Source organism: Micropterus salmoides, unplaced genomic scaffold (assembly GCF_014851395.1).
Source record: "Micropterus salmoides isolate LMB-PRFRI ecotype aquatic unplaced genomic scaffold, ASM1485139v1 Ms_hic_scaffold_1, whole genome shotgun sequence".
Lineage (NCBI taxonomy): Eukaryota > Metazoa > Chordata > Actinopteri > Centrarchiformes > Centrarchidae > Micropterus > Micropterus salmoides.
In genome coordinates, this window is record NW_024040040.1 from 45,248,943 (window position 1) to 45,271,683 (window position 22,741).

Below are 22,741 nucleotides of genomic sequence, written 5' to 3' on the forward strand. Positions count from 1 at the left end.
ACAAACCATTAATCAAGAATATAACCTGCAGATGAATCGATAATGGAAACAACTGTTAGTCGCAGCACTATATTACAAATAAACCCAAAGTATTCAAAATGTTTTTCTGCCATTATTTTCTTGACACTGTAACATCCGTGTCCATCTGCATCTGATACCAGAAGAATGGATTCGGATTAGAAACAAACATTTGGTTATAGATTAGAGTTGAATATTATTTTAAATGTACTCCCTTTAACTTTTGGTGGCCCAATGTGACCACAATACCACTTGAAAAACACCCAACAGCAGGCAGATTTTGTGTGATTAAGCAATTTCACATTTGCAAACAAATATACCAATTTGGACTTTGATATTAAACTAGAACTTAAGTACAAAATCTTTGCAACAGACTCCACCTACTGACATGGACACTATAAAGCAGGTGAATGAGCAGACCGGAGGATAATTTTGCTCAAGATGAGAGGAGTTACACTACTGTGTTTGGTGGGATTCATTCTGGCGGCCTCGGTAAGACAGTGTAGTAAGACTGATGGATTTTCCCAGATTCCTGAAAAACAACTTAAATAGACTTTAAATAATTAACACTGCTATTGCTCTGTATATTTTGTGTGCTTATTCTAGTACTGCACTTGTACTGCTATTCACTCTGCAATGACTTGTTTCCTAGAGCTGAAAGGTAGTCTGTAAAGTCTTTCAGATATTTAGTGTGCTGTACATTTAAAATTGTAGGATTTAAATTGTTTAACTAGCAGGTATGTCTTAGTATAAGATAGCATAGTATAAGATTTTGTTTCAGGAATCAGTGATAAGCTGGAGCATTAATCATATTTCTGCTGTCCCTATGAAACTGGGTTATTGATTTGCCACTTTGTTTACAATTGTGTGTCAAAAACAGAACAAACAAAAAGGCACAAGGATATTATGCAAACCAAATGTTCTTTCTTTGGTTTAGGGTTGTATATTTGTTTAATTGAAGTGCTATAATATTTCAATTTCAGTGGCCTGAAGGAGGCACCATGCCGCTTTCACCTCAGAACAAGTCACTACCGGTAGGTGAAAAAAGTCACAGCCGGAGAAAGTTATTTAAATTATTTTCAAGACAAGTCCGGTCCAAGATATCACTGTGGGGACTTCTGTATAGTGAGTGGAGGATGAATAGCAGTATTTACAGCGAGTGGTGGAAGTACTCAGATCTTTTGCTTTGCAGCAATACCACTGCAGAAATACTCTAAGTAAGAGTCATGCATTTACAATTTTACTCATCATAGAGAATGGTAACAGCACAGACTGGTTATAACTGGTGAGAAATAACAGGACATTGGCACCACTACAGCAAAACTTACAGGTTTAGACTTTTAAAAGTTTTGGGACCGTTTTTTTCTTACCATTAAAAAAGGCAAAGGCACAAAGAATGTAAAGTGGTGTACTACACTTTAAAGTTGTTTTCTTGTTCAGCTTTCTCCTTTATATGTTTTTCTTGCAGGTTGTAAACTTAAACATGCTTGTTCTGCGATATTTCTGTCTCTTATCAAAATACTTCAATTAGCTTTATTGGCAGGACGTTTTAGTTCAAACATGTTGCCAAACAAAACTTTTTAATCTCTTACTGTTGTGAATCGCTGCCTGAAACACTTTTTTAGTTTTGTAAAACCTTTATTTTATGTGTGATTTTATTTTATTTTTTAAGTTACCTGCATTAGAACAGGTCTATATCAAAACCCACTATACCTACAGCTCTCAGCTGTCAGCTGTCCCAGAGAGACTAAAGTTTCTTTAAAAAACAGTTTTAGATTTGTCATAACTTTATTCTATTTGTGAAAATGAAAAAAAGAGCGATTTATACGTAGTTTTTGCACCACCTTGAACCAGGTCCAGATCTAAAACCACTATTCATAATACAGCTGTCAAATCTGGACAAGATTGTCCCAGAGAGGCTAAAGACTCTTTAAAACACAGTTTAAGATTTGTGAAAAATGAATTCTATTTGTGAAAATGAAAAAAATGGTGATTTATAGCCTATGTATTTTTTGCATGTAGACCATTTTGGACCAGGTCCAGATCAAAAACCACCATACCCAACGTTACAGATGTCAAATCTGGACTACACTGTCCCAGAGAGACTAAAGACTCTTTAAAACACAGTTTCAGAAAATGTGGAGCATTAAACACTTAATTTCCTGCATTCTGGAGAAAATTTCTGCGTGGCGGGAAATTTCTTTATTTATAGGCTTTAAAGGGAAACACAAAATTCAGGTGGTGGAATATAATGCAATATAATGCAATAATCAGAAGCTTTTTGTGCAAATAAACCTTTCTCTAGGTTGGTTATCAGAACATTTTTAACAAATGCTTTCAAGAAGTGATGGGGGCAGCTATTTAAGAAAGTGGTGGGTACATGTACCCAGTGTAAATGACATCTATGTAAAAATGTTCTGAAAAATAGCTTGCAGCAAGAAATGAAAATGAACCTGCAATGCAATTTAAATGTAGAATAAAGAAATGTGAAATGTCTAAACAAAAAAAGTAAAAAAAACAAGCTGGTGATTACTGCATTATATTCTGTAAGATTTTTATATTTCTGAATTGTCACCTGCCAGCTGAATTTCTCTATATAAATAAAGACATTTCCATCATGAATTGAAGCAGAAAATATCTCCAGAATGCAGGAAATTAAGTGTTTAATGCTCATATATTTCTTCAAAATAGTGTTAAAAATCTTCTCATCTTGTTTTTGACCATTGTCAAGTCTCGTGACACACTGAGTTTGCGTTTACAGCAAACAGTACCAGGTTAAATTAAGGAAAAGAAGATATTAAAGTGGGACCTTATCTGAAAATAGGAAGCCATCTCACTAAAAAATAATTAAAGCTCAAAGGACTTTTTGGGGGGCAAAATAAAGTCCCCACTACTTAATTTAGACCTTGGTCTCTGCAGTGGAAATGTAGATTCCTAGTTCCAAAGTTCCTGCTGTGGAAACACAGCTTCCGATAAGGGCTAAAAAGGGCATTTTCTTGCCATGAAAATAAAAATAATGGATAGATAAAGTTGGGTGGATGACATCTTAAATTCCAGTTATATAAACAGCCTAAAATATCTTGTAGGCAAACTCAGGAGATGTCTTATAGGATGACCATATATGTTGAAAGAATTTTTTTTTTTTTTTTTTCTTCGACATACTTGTCTCACAGTGTTACTGTAAATTTCTGAAATAATTTCTTCTTTTCCTTTAGCCCAATGTGTGGCACCCTCTTGGAAATGACGTTGGTTTTCCAACTTTGTCAAGTGAGAAAGATGGGGTCCAGGTATGAAAATATTCAGCTCTCCATTTGTGTTTATATGATGTTGCAAGTAACAGCTTTTAATCTGAAAAACGTCCTTGGAAACTGCTTGTTTTAAAAAGAGAGCAAGAGAGTCTGTGGCAGTTCTTACAAATATTTTATTGTAAGATGTATAACTTCAAATGTTGGTCATCCTGTCTTTTCAGGTGAACAAAACATGAAAAAAGACAAGACAGCAGACTGGCTCAACAGATGCAGACATGTTTGAAATTTTAACAGAGACAGAAATGACCATTTAATTATTCTGCTAGTGTCATTGCCTCCTTCAAATAAACATTAAGTCTGTTGTGTGAGAAAAGTCTCCCTTTTTTATTGTTGTATTGTATGCTTGGTCAAAGGTACCTGTTTTCCAAAAACTGATTTCACTTTTGATAACTGAGCCACGATTTATCAAAAATCACCACCTAACGATGATAAAATGAGACCCCAAGGGAATGATTCTGGGAGGGAAAGCGGGTTAACACAAGTCATAAGTTTACAAGAGGACAACACCACCTTTCCTCCGATTTTAAACGCTTAAAGATTCAGACAAGACTTCATTCACAAGGATCACTTTATTTTTTGTGTTAGGCTCTTCTCTTTTCATCACAAATATTAATCTACATCCACTCAAAGTGTCGCAGCAGGGATCATTGCTCCCCGACATCTTTGATGGAAAGGACAGAAACATAGAACAGAAATCCAGTTCATCTTCTCCGTTCTAAACATAACTATGCTTGCGATGTAGTAAAAACCCTTTTGATTTTAACTGGGCGTACCACTGTTTTGTAAGTGGAAAGTACTCTGTTGGTTTTATCGTTACAGACGAGTAGTCGCTGTAACTCTCTGGAAGTTAAGTTATGCACAAGCTACCTCTTCTACACAACGGCAATGAGGGCTGACACAGCACGTTTATTTATGAGGAAAATGGCCTTGATTTAAAAAAAAACAAACAAAAAAAAACAAAACGAGAAGTCTTAAAACTGGGGTTGAAATGTACCACTTTACAACACACTATAAAAGTTGTAAACTCAATATGGCCAAACAACCTCAACAACTATGCTTTTAAAGTGGTTTGCCGTCACTTTTCTTGACATCTGCGACCATCTGGTGTCAAACCACAGTAAAGCATTTGTTACCAAAATAATGGTTTCGGATTAGATACAAACCTTTAATTTCGCATTTGCTGATGTCTAAAATAAAAAAAGACCAAAATAAAGTAAGAGCAGCAAAATCAAACAGTGGATATGAAAGACAGTTAGTAGCTGTAATCATCAGGCAAACTACAAAAGCACTACATTCTTGAACAAAGGATTTGTTTGTTTGTTTGTTTGTATACGTTGTTTAGGGTTTTTTTTGTCACAAAGTGGTGAGATCCAGAGGCAGGCAGCAGCCCGTGTGACAACAAGCAAAGTTCTCTTCAGATGACAAAGCCGTTTCTATCAGTAAGGCCACTTTATATAGAAATTCTAAATGGAGGACCACAACCTATCGCTTCTTGTCCATAGATCTTTGCAGAGTGTCATCGACGTGAAGGAAAAAACACAAAGCTTCAAGTTTCTAAATGAAAAGAGCCCGATGGCCAGCTTGTACATGGGGAAGGGTTGTTGTTTGCCCCATTCACCATCACAGCAAGCGAGAGAGGGAAAAAAAATAAAATAAAAAGCAGCTCAGTCCACTTTGTCACCACCAGCTATACCGCTGAGGTAGGATCCCCACTCCCGAAGCCCCAACCGCAACACAAAACACACACCCCAAAATACCATGTGCGATTGGGTTATAATGATCTTGCAAAAAAATAGACATTTTCACAGAAGTTTGTAAAATCATCTTGCCTAAAGCTGTCTTCGATCCTCTGTGGCTTTATCGTAGCAAGTTGAAGTCCAGAGAAAAGTTGCGCCACACAACTGCTGCTCTGAGTACAATCCACAAAGGACTACTTTGTCTTTTGTTGCTGCTGCGTTGTTGTACGTTTGGGTGTATTAAGCTAATTCCTTTCCAATTATTCCCTCTTTCAACAGCCCCTTCAGATGCAGTCCTTCAGTTTTGCCAACAAAATGGATGTGAAGTGTGTTATCGATTTATTCAAAGAGAGTGTCACTTTATGTGCTGCTGTGTGTATGTATATAAGGCTCTGTGTGTGTGAGTAACCAGTGTGGTGATGGTGGCACCGTGAGCTCTGTCAGGACTGCAGTCAACACAGCTGGAGTTCAGCTTCCTTCAAGGGGCTGGGCAGGACCGTGCTGAAGGGGCCTGGGGACGGAGGGGGGGGCGGCTCTACTTATCCCCAAGGATGGCGTACTGGTTGTCAAGCTGTAACTGCTGCATAGAAGCGCCGCTAGTCTCCTCTCTACCACGGTTCCTGTGTTTGACGACCTCAAAGGTCTTCTCCATTTCTCTATCCCTGAAACACAGACATGTGTCACTTCAGTCAAACTGCAACACGACTTCAGCCTCCCAAACGTACCATGTGAAAGCATTCTCAACCAGCTCTACTTACTTGCGTGTCTCCACGTGCTTGGCAGTGGCCAGAAGAGAGGGGAACTGTGCGTCGCTATAGATCTCAGGAGGCCCTTGGTTGTGCACTCGTTTGGTGGTGGTCAGCCGAGCCCCTGGAGGGCGATATACACCAGCAGGCTTCGACTCCGGCACCTCTACTTCCTCTGTAATTACAGAAATGACACCTGTTAAGACATTTTTATCTTATCAAAACACACTACTAAGTTGTAAACCTTAAATTATTAAGGTTTACAACTGCTTAAGGCTGTGTACATGATTGTTTTATGATTTTTAATGTGTGTATGACTTGGAACCTGCTGGAAAAAGTAGCTCAGTCACAGTCTCCGATAACCCTACAGTATAAGCGTTGAAGTTGGTTTACCCACCCACGGGTGCAGCAGCAGGAGCTGGAGCAGCGCCAGACTTGTTCCACGGACCAGACACTTTGTCTCCGCTGACCAGAATGATCTCTCCATCCTCACCAACCTCCTCCTTCTCGTACTCCTCTTCCTCCTTCTCGTCACTGCAAAAACAGCCAGAAGACAGTTGATATTTTCCCCCGCTTCTTCTTAAAATTAGGTGAGCACATATTACACATTACTTAGATTTTGTAGCAAAATCTATAAAACAAACTATTATATGAACTAAAGACAGCGAAAATAAAAACGTTTTTGCATATTTTATTCCTAAAAAGTAATCAAGCAGTTTATTTTCCACTTATAAGTACTGTGAGTGTAAATCAAACCAGATAGAAAAGGTAGCATTTTCATATCTTGATAATTGGACTTAATTGCTATTTTATCACAACTGAAAGGCTAAAATAAAAATCTGATCTGGAGCCAGGCTAACTGTTTCATTGTAGCTACTGACAACTTATATTTAAATGTTGGCGGATGGGGGACCAGTTCTAGGGTTCATGGTTCTCACAGGCCCCCGACTTTACGACACCAAGTTAGAGATGCAAACGACAGCTCCTCATGTGGACAAGGACTCATGAAAACCAAATATTATTATTACACTTATTTCACTCTCACCTCATTTGTAAAGCTTGCAGCCGAAGCCCAGTGTAATCCACTTCTTTCTGCTCAAACTCTTTCCATTCCTCGTCCTCCTGGGCAGAAGGAAGCATTAACTTAACTCAAAATTACACTACAGTGAAATTACATTCGTAAGAGAATTCAACTTTCAGTGTTACCAAAAACCTAAGCTATTTATTTATTTGGCAATGCTTGCTTTAGTGAGGAAAACCATCTGCACACATGCCAGATCTCAGAGAATGGGTTACACCCGCCATAACAGTTTGGCTCATCGTTACACACCAGTGTGTTAAATTATTTAACCTTGTAAAACATAACTTAGCTTCATCACATAGCCATACCTTCATGTAATTTGAAGCTTAAAAAAAAAAAAAAAAAAAAAGGTAGTCGACGCTTTAAAACTCGTGACAAATGGCGGCCCGGCCTAGTTGGACAGCCACGACTGAAAGAAGGGAATGACAGCTTCTCCATGCAAATGCAAGGCCACTGTCACAGTACATTAGCTCACAAGTGGGCCTCACACGTTAACATCCAGCTACTAACGGAAGCTAGAGTTGAAAGCAGAAATAAACGCGTGTCATGGTAAATTGTGTATCCCTGTGTGCCAGGGGGAAACCATATGCTATGTTAGCTAGCAACCGGCGTTTTCTCCCAATATATAAATCCACGTTTTCCCTCCTCCTCTGCATAATAAACCGGTGAAACGTTAGAGAGCTGTCAGGAAAGAGGGCTACATTTAAGGAGGAAGACGATTGTGACGGGAGGTACAACATCTGATACGACACCGGCATCTGGAAAAGACGCTGAGGCTTTAAAAAAAAAAGTTACCAAAGAGCTGCGTCGGTTACCTTTTCAATCTGTGCGTCCGGATTCTCGTTTTTCGCCGATTTTTCCTTCTCCCTCTTGGTCTTTTTTACCACACTGGACGTGGGCCCCGCGGCGGACTCCTTGCCCTTCCCTTTCTCTTTCTTCTTCTTTTTATCCCGCTTGGCAAAGAAATCGTCCAGGCTCTTCTCTGGTGGTGCATCCGCCATTTTCAAAGAGCAACGTTAACTGTTAGTTAGCTATCCTGAGCAATGACAATATGGAAATGTGCTCTCAGAGGAATGAGAACAGCTGTTGCAACGATCAGAAAAGATGGCGTTACTTCTTACACTGACGGTTTAACTTCTGTTACAGCCTGATAAAAATAAAAAAAAAATGTCCTCTCTGGATCCCTGTCTGAAACGTAGGCTACCCTGTCAACCATGCCGTGCACAGGCTATTTGACAAATCTGTACCGTAACCCGGAAATACTACGACCCTGAACCGGAAATATTACGAACCTCAAACTCACAATATTTCATTTTACATTTATTGTATTTCAATTTTGAAAAAGACCTCGAAGATTAAGTGCATAACCTCTTAAATTTAACTTTAATGCTTAATAAAAAAAAATACAATCATTACTTTTTTGTTCAAAAGTACCATGTAACGGCTGGTTATACTACTGCTACTACTACTACTACTAATATTTTATTTATAGAGCCCTTATAAAAACCATGTTACAAAAACAATAAAATACATCAAACAAATAACAATATACACAGTAAAAGCAGTTAAAAGAAAAATAGATAAATAAATAAAATAAAAAGGAATATGGGCTCTCCTGTAAAAGTACGTTTTACAGAAGGAGTTCACCGACTCGGTTGCCCTATATGCAAGCAGTTGCTGGAATTCAGTCTAGTTAATGAAAGTAAATGATAGTACCACAGAAATTCAATTGGCAAAGTTATAAGCTCATTTCCTCAAGGAAAAGCTGTAGATTAAATAAATAAAAGTATATTTTACATCAATTTTATAATAAGTCAAAACATAGACTAAATCTAAATTCTCACCCTACTTACTATACTATCTTATTACTGATTTATTATCCCCTAACTTTGACTTTCAGAATTTACAATCTCATAATCTTTCATTATCAATCATTGTTTAGTATCTTATCATGTTGCTACTTATCTTTTAATTATTGGGTTCCATATCAACACACATGTTCTGCACGGAACACACGGAAATGTCATAATCTATTGCTATATACATGTTTCGTATTTTTTTTAATATTGTGTTAGATATTTTAATTTGTGTAAGTTTGAATGGAAGTGAAGGAGGCTGACATGCACCACATCTTCTTACCTTCTGTTGAAACTTGTGAGACACCAGGGCATGACTTTTATAGCTCATCGTTTTGACTTCAGAAGACTTGCTATATAATAATTTTTTGTTTGTCATCATATATTTTTATAATTTCTTTCTTAACAGTTAATCATTTTTGTCCTGGCAGAATTGGGCTTCCATACGAACCTGCATGTTTTGAACCTTTGTTGTATTTAATAGTATATTTTTTATTTTGCCTTTAAAATTTAAAATTTCGATCTCGATGGATTTCATTTTCAAATATACCTGATGTCTCAAGGTAAAATCAATGTTTGTTTTTGTTTTTATTTTAATTTCCAAGACCAAATTTTTTGCATGACCATTCAGTAACAGAACAAGAATACACCTGAGTGGAGCGGATGCAGTCATGCAATTGCACTTACACATCTTTTTATTTTGACTAAAGATACCTTCTTTTAGTTGCAATAAAAAAAGCACAAAACTCATGTATTAAATGTGTAATGTATAATTTATAATTTCACTAACACTCAAAAATGAAAAAAATGAACAGGCCTACAAATTTGTTAATAACACATAAAATTAAGCCTCTCCTCAGCAGTAAAGCAGGCTAGTAAACAGATTATTGAACTGACGTCATATTCCCAGAGCTGGAGGTCACTTGACCAGATGCAGCACTGATGCACAAAGAGAAAATTCCAGCTCACCACATGAATGGATGTGCTGTGGTTGGCGAGTCTGTTTATGTAGACTGCTTTGTTAAACCACCAAAATCAGTATACCATTAAGATATTATTTCCAGTATTATATTTAAATCACACACACACACACACACACACACACACACAGCATTGTTGGTTTATTACTTTCTTTGGACTTACATGTCCAAAATCCATCTGCCATGGCAATATAAGGAAATGTCTGTTGATTAAATGTTGTTTTCAAGAGAATAAATCAGACAAAGAGATCAGTAAGTGTTTTTTTTCTGTTTTATTGCTCAGCAGTAAAAAGTACAGTATATACTACAGTACAAAAAATACATAATGTTCACACTGTTCCACCGTGCCACTGAACGTTTTGTAAAATATCCACTTTTGAGCGTGCAAAACAAGAAGCCCAGCTGTGAGCATCCAATGCATGAAATATCAATATGTTTAACCGTGTTATTCAGCATTGCCTTTTAAATCAGTGATTTTAGAACAACATCTCACAATGCAGAAAATCTTTTGCGACGATAGAGGCAGGCAGCATTGATTATTGAATAAAACTGCAGCAATGCAAAGTAAAACAGGTAACAGAAGAAGGACCGCAGGTTCAATAATTAAACAAAATATTCAAACGTACTTTTTAAAATTAAACTGCCTCTGTATGTGCTTACAGTTAATATTCAGCATACATTATTTATCTCAGGGTTTTTATTGGAGATTTTTGACAGTATTATGTGGTCCAGCAACTAATTCACAATCATTCAACACTTCAACAAACAGTTTGCATTGATTGACAAAAACATTATTTATGGAGGGAGACATTTACAGGAGCAAGGTTGGTCTAATTGTTTCCTACAGCACTGAGAAACTGTTTCTCAAACTGGGATATCACCAGTAGCCACTCCACGATACAGACAAGAGACAGACAGACACACAGAGGTACACACAGAAACAGATACACACACACACACAAACAGATAAAACTGAGCAAAGTCTTGACTCAAAGTAACAGTGATATTTGATTAAGGGGGCAGCACATTTGAACTCATTCGTCCACACTTTACTGCACATTCACACAGTATGCTTACATGCACACACAGGGCATTCACACATACATACTGATATATAAAGGGGCAACATAAGGAATTAAGACATCTATGTGGTCCCTCTAAAGAGAAGCTGGTGACACATGAGGGGAAAGCTATTTTAAATCAGTCAAAACTGCAGGATGTTGACCCCAAATCACCTGAATATTCTGCTCAAATTAACCATTAAAATTTGGGCCCGTATTTATCAAACTCCAAAAGTTCAATTGTGGACTCAGGTGAAAGTTAAAATCCTTTAGTTTTACTCACAAACTTGAGAAAAGAAGCTATTTATCTAATTTCTCATGACTTCACAATGCTCTTAAATGCAAGAGAACTCCAGAGGTATCAGGGGTAAAAACGGGTAAAAGATTTTATTAATTTTATTTGCGATTGACCCCTTTCACATTGTCATTTGATATATTGTTATTATAAAAATATTAATTATAGGCGCTCTAAGTGTTTAATTTGTGATTCTGTCCTCCTCTGTGTTGCTGTATTATTGTGTTTTAGTTTTCTTGGGTTTGTCACAAGTTAAGCATTTTTTTAGGTATCTACAAAAGAACTCTATAAGTAAAATGTATTAAAATTAATAATCATGTACTATAACATATTTTTTATAGTAAAATTTTAATGTAAAATTTCAGGATTTCACACAGAACATTTAGTAAAAATATAATATCACTGAGTTAAAATAAAAGTGGGGGGAAAATGAACAACGGAGCAGATGTACAGTAAAGCAAATCTGTGTCTCTGATTGGCTATTCCTGCTCAGAGCATTCATGTGATTAATCATGTGATCACTTTAGAGCTGCTATTAAAAGTTGCTCTTACGCTTTGCTGTAAGTAGAAGTAAGTTGCGCGATAAATATGTGTTATTCTTCACTTTTATTAAATAACTTTTGTACTTCTAAGTTTTGCTTCATTTCTCAGTTTGATAAATATGGGCCCTGACCACCCCACCCCCCCAAGTACATAGGTTCTCTATTCAAGTTCAACAGGCTATAAGTATTTTGGGATTGACTTTAAAAGAAAAATAAAATGACAACGAACAGCTTTAAATGTTTTCATAGCACGTTTCTCTCGCTAAAGCAGATTTCATGTGGCAACATCCACAGTACACTCACCATCAAGCCACTGTAATGAAAACAAAACCACACATATTCTGTATTTTATAAAGACAATAAAAACCTTTTATCACAATTAAGCTTTTTGTAGAAAATGTACATCAGAAAAATATGCGGGTGCATTCTCATAGTAAATAGTGTCTGTTTAACGTCACTCTTCTTTCTGGTTGCTCTTTGTGTTTTTTTCATATACAGTATAAATTCAAAGTCTCTGAATATTTACCACATATATAAAATAGACAACAACAGCAGGGGGAGTAGGAGAGGAGAACCCAACAGTGTTTTTTCTGTCTCTAGATGGCAGAGGCTTTGTCTCTGTTGATGAAAAGGGTCTCCTGGCAGAAAGGGTTAACCAGGACCACGCTGCTGCCGCTGTAGTCTCCATTAGGGGGTAGACAGGTGTCATGCTCCTGCAAATGCGCACACACACACACACACACACACACACAAAGAAATTCAGCACAGGTGCCTAACTGTTAAACAATAGCTGTGATTCATGATTAATGCCTTGGGGCTCACCATTAGGGAACACACTGCAGACTACTATATCTAAGTCCCTCTACAGGCAATGAGCAGAATTAGACAGGGCTAGTGTGGAAGTGAACAGAATAAAATATGGGTTTGGTGAATCCCTGGGGCTTTTAAGGAGATGGCGAACAAAGATGACAAAGCTACATGAACAGAGATACAAAAGGGAGGCAGAGGGGAAAGCTTCTAAGCGAAGAGACAAAAGGGAGGAATGACTCAGAAGAAACAAGGCAACAGAGGGACTAAATGTAGGGGGAGTGATGTAGAAATGATTGTTGATGGTGAGTCAGCAGTAACAAGGCAGTGCTAGAGGGGGAGGGTGTGAAAAAAAAGATTTGTTTTACAGCAGGAATCAGGCCGTTTTATCAGCACAATCCAATCAAATCAAACTAACGCTGTCATTTAGGTTTCTGATCATTTCTCCCACAGTCATTTACCTATAGCACCGGGGAAGCTATGAGGCTGCTGCTCTACAGAGGCAGGTAAAGCAGGGTGAAAACAACACCTGGGTGTCACCAGGGGCATCCCACACATGATCCAACCCCAGCTTCCCTCTCCTGATGCCCCCACCGGCAGCAGAGGAATGCAAATTGAGTAACAGAATTTTAAAAAAGGACAAAGGCAGTGAAATGGTCACTGAAGAGAAGGTGACAAAAAGCATACAAACAGAACAAAGCAATATAAATTTAAAATGATATGGAAAAGAAGAGGAGGTAGATCACAGATAAGATAGGGTAAACCTTCTTAATAAAGACTTATCTTATCTTATACAGTAATACTAACTTGGAAAAATTACACCATTGTTATATACTGCCATTTCCACCAGATGGCGCTGTAACGTGCTAAAATTGTACAAACTGGTAGCATTATACAGGGGATAGGGGAATAATTAATGTAATCTATAACCATCAGCACGGTTGGGGTCACAAGTCAAAATATCCACCAGAGAAAACCACCTCCTTAAGAATGTTTGACAAGCCACCAACCACACTCTGTACAATTTAGGTATTAAGAAAAGGAATCACAGAATTTCATTATTTATATAATATTTATTCATGTAACTGCTCAATTATATATTTTGTGTATTTTATGTTCTGCCTTACATGGTCTATATGTTATTTTAAAGCCTTGTCTACACTGCCTGTTTTGTACTTCTGGTGGAAAATACTAAATCCCTAACTCAGTCAAATTTTAATTTATAGTCTTAAAAATCTGCCTTCAAAAAATTCAACTGTGTACTATGTGTGTGTAAACACCTCTTCATGTCTTCATGACTTCAAATTCCCAGAATTATTACAACCCGAGTGTCCTAATTGGTAGCTACAGCACTTTTCACATAAAGCTCTTTTATCAGCTTTTCACAAGACGTTTAGTTGGCGTAAGGTTTGGAAATTGTACTTTCTATATTTTAGAATTCAAGCATTTTAAAAGCCAAAAAGAACTCATTCATAAAAGTATACTGGTGCACGGGTATACTGATAGGACAATACCTTGAAATCCATTTACTAGATGTGAATCTACTAACCAGTAATCTTAATAGATTCCCTGGAGGGAAACTCTCTTTTAGCTTGTTCCCAACAGCGTCACTGTAAATCGTAGTAATACGGTGTCATGCTCAAGTGCACTTCAGCAGGCCTCGAGGCTTGCTGACAGGAGAAATTGGACATGGATCCTCTTTGTTGTTTTTATACTCATTAAAACCATTCTGCTGACTGATAGCGAAACATCAAGTAAATGTCCCTCCACTTCAGTGTGCAGTGCTGTACACTAATAGAGTCAGTGTGTCAGTAGTTTGTACCTCGCTCTCCAGAGTGTGTATCTCTCTGGGCAGCTCCACAGCGTGCCTGCTGAAGTAGTCCATGGTGATGGCGTTGTTCCAGTAGCTGAGGTTGTTCTCCTGATTTGACGACTTCTTCTTCCTCCTCATGCAGCACACCGTCAAAAGCACAGCTGGAGCAGGCATAGACAGGAAAGGAAACGGAGGGTTAGTACAGAGACTGTGAGAGTTTCTGCTTCAAATAGCCTCTGAAAGTGCCCACACTAGCTGCTGCTCAGGTAGAGGCTGTCTTGTTTCACTACAACATGCCACTGATAGAAGACATTGTGGTTGAAAGGAAATATCCACCCTGAAATTTGTTTCAAATGGCTACTGGTGGTGTGCCTTGTAGTAATTTTGAGCCATTGAAAACAACAAAACTATCCTTTCTCATACAAGAAAGTCATTTCTTATCAAAGGAATAAATCTTTACTTCTCCATCTCCAACAGACCAAAATGCACAAAAAAGAGTGTTTTGCCTAAGGTGCAACTCTGCTGCTCAATAAAAGAAACTCTCTCTCTCCTCTGCTGTTATTAAACTATTGCACTGTCTCCAATTTAATGCAACAAGATCAGGCCCTGGAGGGTGTCTGGGGGCTGTCAAAAGGCCTTCTAAAAAAGAGATCCAAAACTAGGAAAGTTGAAAAAAAAGTGAGTAGGCTAACACTTTTTATTCCTTAAATGAATAGTTTTGACATTTTGGGATTTTTTGGTTGCTTACTTTCTGAGAGTTACATGAGAAGATTGATAACACATATCGGTCTGTTAAATCTGAAGCTACAGCTAGCAGCCAATTCGTTTAGCATAAAAACGAATTGGCTACAAGGTGAAACAACTAGCCTGGCTCTGTCCAAAGGAAACAAAATCCGCCTACCAGCACTTTCAAAGCTCACAAATAAGCATCTTGTTTGTTTGTAACCTGTTTGTTAAATCCATATACCTTGTACTACTGTGGTTATGTGCTGGACCATTTCTTGGCTGGGTTCTTGAATTTTGTCACCTCCGACCAGCCTTCTTTATGCTAAGATTAACTTTAGCTGTAGCTGGCTATAGAGTCATATATTTACTGTACAAACTTGAAAGTGGTATCTATTTTCTCATCTAACTCTTGCCAATAAAGTAAATAAGCGAATTTCTTAAGATGTAAATATAATTAAAGTAATCTGACACTTATCACATTCATTAATTTCACTTTTTTCCCAAGCTGCTTTGACATCACTTACAACACGAGGACACAGGCACACTGATGGCCAGCACGATCCACACAATGTCCATCCTGCTGAAGCAGATGGTCAGGCGGGACTGCGGGGAGTTAGCGGTGGGGTCTGAGCTGTTGCCGGGCATCCAGGGGTCCTGGGTTGTGGCAGGCACCTGCCTGTTCTGGTATTTCCTACTGTCTGTGGAAAAGGGCTCCGAGCTGTTCCCCTGAGCAGCCGCCTCCTCGACTGAGCTGCTGTTAGAGAGCAGCCCTACATATGCAGTTACATTCCCGAACCAGGGTCCCAGAGGGGTACTGTCTGTGCTGTTATCTTGAACAACCTGACCATTACCCTCCTCAGTGGTGGTCTCGTTGGGTGCAGTGTGGTTGATTGGGATGATTGTTGTATTCTGTGTGTTGAGGCTGGGTCCAGTGGGAAGGGCTGGAGAGAAAGCAGTTGAAGTTAAATTCTCTGGTGGGCTTTTGACTGTAACAAGTTCAGTAGTGGGGTTCTCGTTCACTGCAGGCACCTCCCTCTGAGTGATGGTGTGGCGTGCGGTCCGCACCGAGGCACCCCAAGCATGCTCCCTGAGTTGGCCTAATGCTGGGTCAGCATCCATTGATGAAGAGGAAAGGGACGTCAGGGAGGAGCGGTGCAGATCTGAAACATACTGCCAGCTGGGGTTGGTGTGCTCTTCCACACTCAACGTCTGATGGTCTACATTGTGTGCAATTAGTGTGTCTCCTCTGTTTGACCCAGGGCTGGACATAACAGCCAGAGGGCCTGGAGCCTGTCTAGCAGTAGGTTCCACATCTATATTTGGGACCGCTGTGCTGGGAGATTTAGGGCTGATGCTGGCCTGATTAGTGCTGACAGTAAATGGGTTACGGACTTGAGGCACCCTGACCAAGTTGTGCATCTGGCCTTGGTTTACAAAATCAGAACTTGGCTCCAGGGGCTGATTCACATGACTTTCAGTGCTCACAGTGTTTGGGCTGACAGTCTTTGTAGAATGAATGGGAGGATCGTCATGAGCAAGGCTGGAAGTTTGGGTTGTGTGAAGCAAGGCCAAAGGTTGGAAGATGACACCAGGGAGTATGGTGTTTGCGGGTTGAGTGCCTTCTTTGGATGACCATGCCCCACTACTGGAGCCATCATCCTCGCGCAGGTCCAGGAGGGGAGGTTTGGGGGCAGCCATAGGGCTGCTGTGGGCGGCTGACATGGAGACAGAGTCCTGGGATGTGTGGCTGAGGTACAGCTCCTGTGCTGATGACACCAGTCCTACTGACAGTACTAGGAATGCTAGAACACCTGCAGAGATACAGGGAGAAAGCTAATTATTAGTGCATGAGGATGCAGAATTTCCTTTTGTCTTCATGAATTACTGGATCATTTCCTTGTCTGTATTTCTCTCAAGGATGTTGCAGTGCAAAGCTACAAGAGAGTGCAGCCCAGCAGCTGAAATTGACTGCTGAAGTGTTCAGAAGAGACAAGTAGCCTTGTCTTGCATTCATTATGCTCCTTAGCCTTTAATCTACTGAACCGCTGTTTGTCACTCACCTAGTTTAACTAGGTGATAACTTTATTAACTGCATTAATTCACTAGTCCCACTGTGTATGTGTAATTGTGCATGTATAAGGTAGCAGCCAGGACTGTGAGGATGCCTTTAGATACAGAGTTTAAACAAAGCTGCTTTGTTATCCTGCTGATGTATGCTTTAAGAGATCACTCCTCACTGAGGTAATAATATAACAAGCAATTATTTGATTCTAATCTCCAGGTAAAACTGAAAAAGGTAATTTAGTGAATTATATTCAGGCTTAAAAATCTTCTTGAAGCACGTCAAATAGTATTGGATATATTCATACATTTACAATAGAGATTTGATTTGATAATTTTCAGTACTTTGAGGTGTCTTTGTTTCTAAGATCCAGGTTAGCCAAGAATATGTCGGTAGACTGAATAAATACATTTTCTAAAACAATCAAGTAAAAATGCATTTGCAGCCAGTGAAATTGGCACTTGCTTCATGCTTAATACTAGAGACAGGGAAAACAGTGGATAGATTCATAACAGTCAAAGCGTCAAACTAGCCCACTAAACACGGCAAAACCGTCTCAGACAGCCCGACAGATTCACTTTCTCCAGCTCAATCCCATAAGGGGGTTGTGTAGTGACAAGCCATTAGCAGGTGCCTGTGGGGAATATTGGTCCTATTATGTTATCCAGACAGCAAGAAAGTCATAGAGGGAGGAACGTGCAAAGGCTTATTAATTTTCCCCTCTGCAACCTCCCTCCGTCTCTTATTGACACTGTTAAACACAGCTGATGTGACACATTAGTGGAGCTCCCACCGGGCAGTTTCTATGCATTCAGCTGAGAACAGAACATGCACTAACACAAAGCTAACCAAATCTAAATTCACATCTGAATGAGGTAATGTAGCATGTTTTTGCTACAGGATGCTGAACTGAAGACGGTGTGAGAATACTACAAGTTCCAAGGCTATTTTGACACGTTCATATTTTATTCTTAAGCTATTATTGGTCTATTGCTTTAAAGGATAAAGCTGGCACATTTTTCTAATTTTCAACAAATCCCATGAAAAGACCAAAACCAACAATGCATTAGGTTGTATCTCAACACTGTCTGACTTCTCTGTGGCAATTTCCCATAGCAGCTGGACATTGCAGGTTTTTAGAAAACTTTACTCAAACAGGAAGACACACTGCGTTCGTTGGGGACTATTTTTAACAGAGGAGTCATACATATTTGGTTTGCAAATGAGTGTGTTTATGGCTGCAGGACAGTGTATGTGGGAGTAATTAAAATTAAACTACAGAGTGTGTAATCCTGTTAATAATGGAACATGTCACCCAGTACAATATTTTTTGGGACAAGAATGGAACTCCATGGCACAGAGGAATAAGATGTATCAGGCTGTGTATGCACAGACTCATTGTTGTTTTTTCCTCTTTTCATAGGATTTGTTGACAATAAGAACAATTTAGAATATCGCCTACCTTTTCCTTTAATAATACTCACTGAAATAATGCTTATACTCATCTCTACAGATCCCAAATTCTTTTTAAAGCCATAATACATGTATACTGTCAAAAATATTATTGGATTTTTTTTGTAATACCACACAAATATAGTTGGGCTAATAAGATGGCCTGATGAATATCTTGCTTGTGTCAAAACAGAAAAAAGGGCATTCACATGAAATGACAAAGGCAATTATAAAATGCTTTGGCATTTACAAACCCCTTAAATGAACCAAAAAAACACAAAGTCTAACACCACCATGTGACCTAGATGTCATGGCCATCATTCAACTATGGTGCTCCAACAGTAACTATGGAAACCCTGTTTCCATTTCAAAGAGGGGCACAGGAGAACAAGATGGGATATGAGGTGAGAAAATTAGTTAGATATGTTGAATGTTTACAAAGAAAATGGGTAGAAAGGGACGGCATATTTTAGAAAAGTATTAATTTTATAAAACTGACCCAAGCCCAAGCAACAGTCAGTATCAGTATTCTCACATTTCTTTGCCATAGAAATCTTTGCCATCCCCTTTCCTCTTTGTTCACTGGGGGATTTAAAATACACCACAGTAGAACCCCAAAGCTCTGACTATTTAAACTCAGCCTCTGAATCATTAATCATTTTCCTCCATACTCAATCACACAGACTACCAGGATAGAGGGTCTAGGCCCTGTCTTCCATTAACCAAGCCTGTCACGTTTCTAATCCACGGAGCCCACTCCAGACTCATATCTGAGGAGATAACACACATGGCCATCCTTGATTTATGACTGCTCGTCTTTCCTAAGATGATCCTTTAGGCAGGGAAATGGAACACAGACAAAACTAACCCATCAAAGCTTAAGTATTTGGGCTACTGGTGATCATCGGTTACTTGAATAGTGGTCACATCAGGACAGATTTAAAAGGATAAGACTCACAAGATATTACATTTAAAAAATTATTCTGAACTGAGGAAGGTGCATGAACAAAAAACACAAGAAGAAAGAGACAACAATACAAAAAACAACATCTGAATAATAACATTATTGTGACAAAAGGTATAATATATCACATAATAATGTTTAAGATAGTAGAAGGTACCTCACATGCCTCAGTTTAATGTAGAGCATTGCAGCTGCAAGCAAGGTAGAGTAATAATTATGTATTTCAATGCAAAAAAAAGAAAAGAGGTAAAAAAGATAATAGAGGCAAATAAAGAGTGAGGATGTTAACAATGCTGTTGTCTGGCTTGAGTCATTCCTTCAGTCAGGTCAGTACCCAAACCTGACAACCTGACACTCTGCTTGCACTGAATAAAACATAACACCTGGACTCCCTTTACAGTGTTATATCAGAAATGGGCAAACTAAATGCTGTGGCACACACACAAACAGGAACATGTTCTTCTGATTTGTCCAGGTGATCAGTAACTTAGCATAAAACGTTTCGTTTCACCCTGATCTGTAACCAACATGGAGATTAATATTCATTTTGGACTTTTCAGTTTAGTCAAATCATATTTTATTAAAGATCACATCTAAAATGGGGGGCAGAATCTGCTTTTTAAATAAGCTTGCACCCAGACATCTCACTGCCCATATATTCATTAGTGCTGAATACATTGTGAGGATAACAATGGTCTTTAAATTTGGATCAAAAATGCATCACATTGTTATGCTTCAGAAACGTCTGAAGAAAATGCCGAATTTTCATACATGCTGATGCTACAAATACATATCCAAAATGAGAGGATTTTGTGAGAATCTGTGATTTTAACACCTGCTGCATATGATTTATGACACTGCACTGCTGTAGAACTAACTTTGTGTACAGTAGTTTGGGTTAACTTTGCTACTGCTAGCAGCTGCATTTCTCATTGGAATAGCTAGGTAGAACCAAGGGTGTCACTTTGTGTTGAAAAGTGGTGGGGACATAAGAGCTCAGATTAGGGGGGTTATGATACATTTGGGTCATGAGATGTGATGATGCACGAGAACAAGACAAGAAGATCTTTTATCACTATTTAGATTAAATATTTGATGTGGCAATATATGTGCGGGGGGTCTGGGTGTCCTCCCCCAGAAGACTGCATTGCATGTTTTCTTTTTGTGCAAATCAACCTTTTCTCAAAGCATTTTCATTTGTTAGTTAACATTTCTTGGTGCAAGCTGTTTTTCAGAACATTTTTAACAAATGCTTTCAAAACGTGATGGGGACAAAATCAGCCCCTTCAAAATGTAGTGTGGACATGTCCCCCGGTCCCCAGCGTAAATGACCCCTATGGCGCGAACCGACAGATATCTATCAAAATGTGGCATGTGGTAAAAAAAACAACAACATAGGCCTACCACACACAAATTTACCTCTAAGCAGTACTTTTACTGATTTCCAGCAAGACTTTGGATACAAAGACTTAGCCAGCTAGCTAAAGTAAGCAAGCAGCGCTAAAAAATTGCAGATAACGACACAGCGTGGTTGAAAGAAAAATAGAATCAACTGCCAATGGAGTAAAAACCCTCCCCTACCAATGTAACTAGGGTCATCTAGGGTTAACAGATTTAATAAGAAAATCATAAATGAGACATGGAGACGGAGTAGCATGTCCTGTAGCAACATTAGTCTAGCTTTATTTATCTCTCAAATATGCTAAAAGTGGAAGTCAACCAACAAAACCTGCCTTATGGTGTTTTCAGACCAAAAGCGAAGCGAGCGTTCAGGGCGGTGAGTTTACATACAAAGTCAATGCAAAGACGTGTAGAGCTGCGATTTCCTGTCGGGCGGCGCGAAGCGGGTGTGGCCGGCGACGCGAAGGAATTCCCGTGAGTTGAATATTTTGAGTAGTAAATGTTTACTTTGGGTTCATACAGTTGAAGTAATGGCGAGATGTGTTTATTCACCTTATCGCGTTAAAATCGTCTTCTCGCGTTGTAGCGAATGTACTCACGCGAGGAAAGCGTCGCGAGGCGAAAATTCGTGGTTGGTCTGAATGCGGCATTACAGCAACCCTGAGGACACAGAAGTACTGTAGGTGACATTTCTAAATCCTGAAAATATCCATCTTTAAGCTACCATGACATTGTCGCAACATGTTTTCCACCCCTCTGTTGCACATCATGGTACACATCCTCGATAGTTTGTAAACAACACATCCGTTTATTTTGACCTATATGTCAAATGTAAATGCTCCATCTTTGTATAGCGCCTTTGTAGTCTTTTCGACCACTCAAAGTGCTTTTACTCTACATCTGCATTCACCATTCACACACATTCATAGTCACCAGCAATTCGGGGTTCAGTATCTTGCCCAAGGACTCTTCGACATGCAGCCCAGGAGGAGCCGGGGATTGAACCACCAATCAGCCACAGTCTCCCCATTGTTTTTATTATATTATATTGCTGAATTTCTGTGTGTGCAGAGATTATATGTGTATTACATGTGTGTGTTTTTGCACATGCACTGTGTTGCACACTGAGGCAAATGGGTGTAATTTGTCACAACGGTTGGGCGTCTGGCTGATGGAGTGAGAGCCTAAGCAGGGTGAACACAGACAGAGAGGCTCGGCCTGCCTCCACAAAGACATGCAGCAGAGTAGTAGGCACAGCGAGTGAATTAAATAGGCAAATGATTGAAAAGGCCTGAGAAGTGAATTGAGCTTTATGAACATCCATTATTGAGTTGAAGCTCTGAGAAGAACATGAGAAAATTGGATATAAAGGGAAAGAATAGCGAGGTCGGACAGGGTGGGAAAAAGTGCGAAAAGAAGGCCAGAGGTGTAGTGGGGAGTAAGAGCGGGAGATGTGTGGGAGATTCATCAGTGATAAGACATGGACAAAAGCAAAAATGTTGGCTTTCATTAGACCAAGGACCAAAAAGAACATTTAATGGAAAATGGAGGTGTGAGGTGTGAGAGAGATATATATATATATATATATATATATATATATATATATATATATATATATATATATATATAGGCAGCAACACTTATCTACTCAGCATGATTTTTTCAGCATTCTGCCTATTGGCTGTTTTTGGCCTGTCATGATATTTTCTCACAAGCACAAGAAACACCCACAAAAAGAGTCAGTCCATTTTCAGTAGTGATTTCACAAGAGAGGAGGTGAAAAACAAGAATTCTCTGAATTTGTGCTCACAAGAAGACAAAAAACACCACAAGTGGTGTGTTAAATGTCAGTAGTGACATTGAATTAAAGGTCTTTCTCTTTGTCCTTCTACT

General features: G+C 38.9%; 2 protein-coding genes and 1 long non-coding RNA gene across 5 annotated transcripts in view; 1 reads left to right on the forward strand and 2 right to left on the reverse strand.

Annotated features, from left to right (window-relative positions):
* The first annotated feature begins 381 nt into the window (after window positions 1–381).
* Window positions 382–3,639, forward strand: LOC119911851. Its single transcript, XR_005446056.1, has 4 exons — window positions 382–510; window positions 1,002–1,052; window positions 3,234–3,305; window positions 3,488–3,639. It is a non-coding gene; the product is annotated as an uncharacterized LOC119911851 (long non-coding RNA).
* Window positions 3,422–8,134, reverse strand: cdv3 (carnitine deficiency-associated gene expressed in ventricle 3). Of its 2 annotated transcripts, none has more exons than XM_038730805.1 (5): window positions 7,705–8,134; window positions 6,854–6,927; window positions 6,206–6,342; window positions 5,821–5,983; window positions 3,422–5,724 (listed from the first exon to the last, which is right to left on the reverse strand). In XM_038730805.1, the coding sequence occupies exons 1-5, from the start codon at window positions 7,888–7,890 to the stop codon at window positions 5,598–5,600; spliced, it is 687 nt and encodes a 228-aa protein (XP_038586733.1). In that variant the 5' UTR covers window positions 7,891–8,134; the 3' UTR covers window positions 3,422–5,597. The 2 variants fall into 2 exon arrangements, with proteins under 2 accessions (XP_038586733.1, XP_038586726.1); XM_038730798.1 differs by having other exon boundaries at window positions 6,854–6,930.
* Window positions 8,135–9,978: 1,844 nt separating this feature from the next.
* Window positions 9,979–22,741, reverse strand: part of tmem108 (transmembrane protein 108) — a 48,439-nt gene continuing 35,676 nt past the window's right edge. For both annotated transcript variants that reach the window (XM_038730791.1, XM_038730785.1), the window contains 3 exons: window positions 15,494–16,780; window positions 14,253–14,404; window positions 9,979–12,336 (listed from right to left, as the gene is read on the reverse strand). In XM_038730791.1, the coding sequence (XP_038586719.1) occupies window positions 12,220–12,336; window positions 14,253–14,404; window positions 15,494–16,780 (1,556 nt within the window). In that variant the 3' untranslated portion in view covers window positions 9,979–12,219. The remainder of the gene's footprint in view (window positions 12,337–14,252; window positions 14,405–15,493; window positions 16,781–22,741) is intronic.

Coding starts and splice junctions, on each gene's coding strand:
- cdv3 (XM_038730798.1), bottom strand. CDS start 7,890: ATGGCGGATGCACCACCAGAGAAGAGCCTGGACGATTTCTTTGCCAAG. Junction 6,931..7,704: donor CGGACGCACAGATTGAAAAG/GTAACCGACGCA, acceptor CCTTCTGCCCAG/GAGGACGAGGAATGGAAAGA. Junction 5,984..6,205: donor TCCTGCTGCTGCACCCGTGG/GTGGGTAAACCA, acceptor CTGTAATTACAG/AGGAAGTAGAGGTGCCGGAG.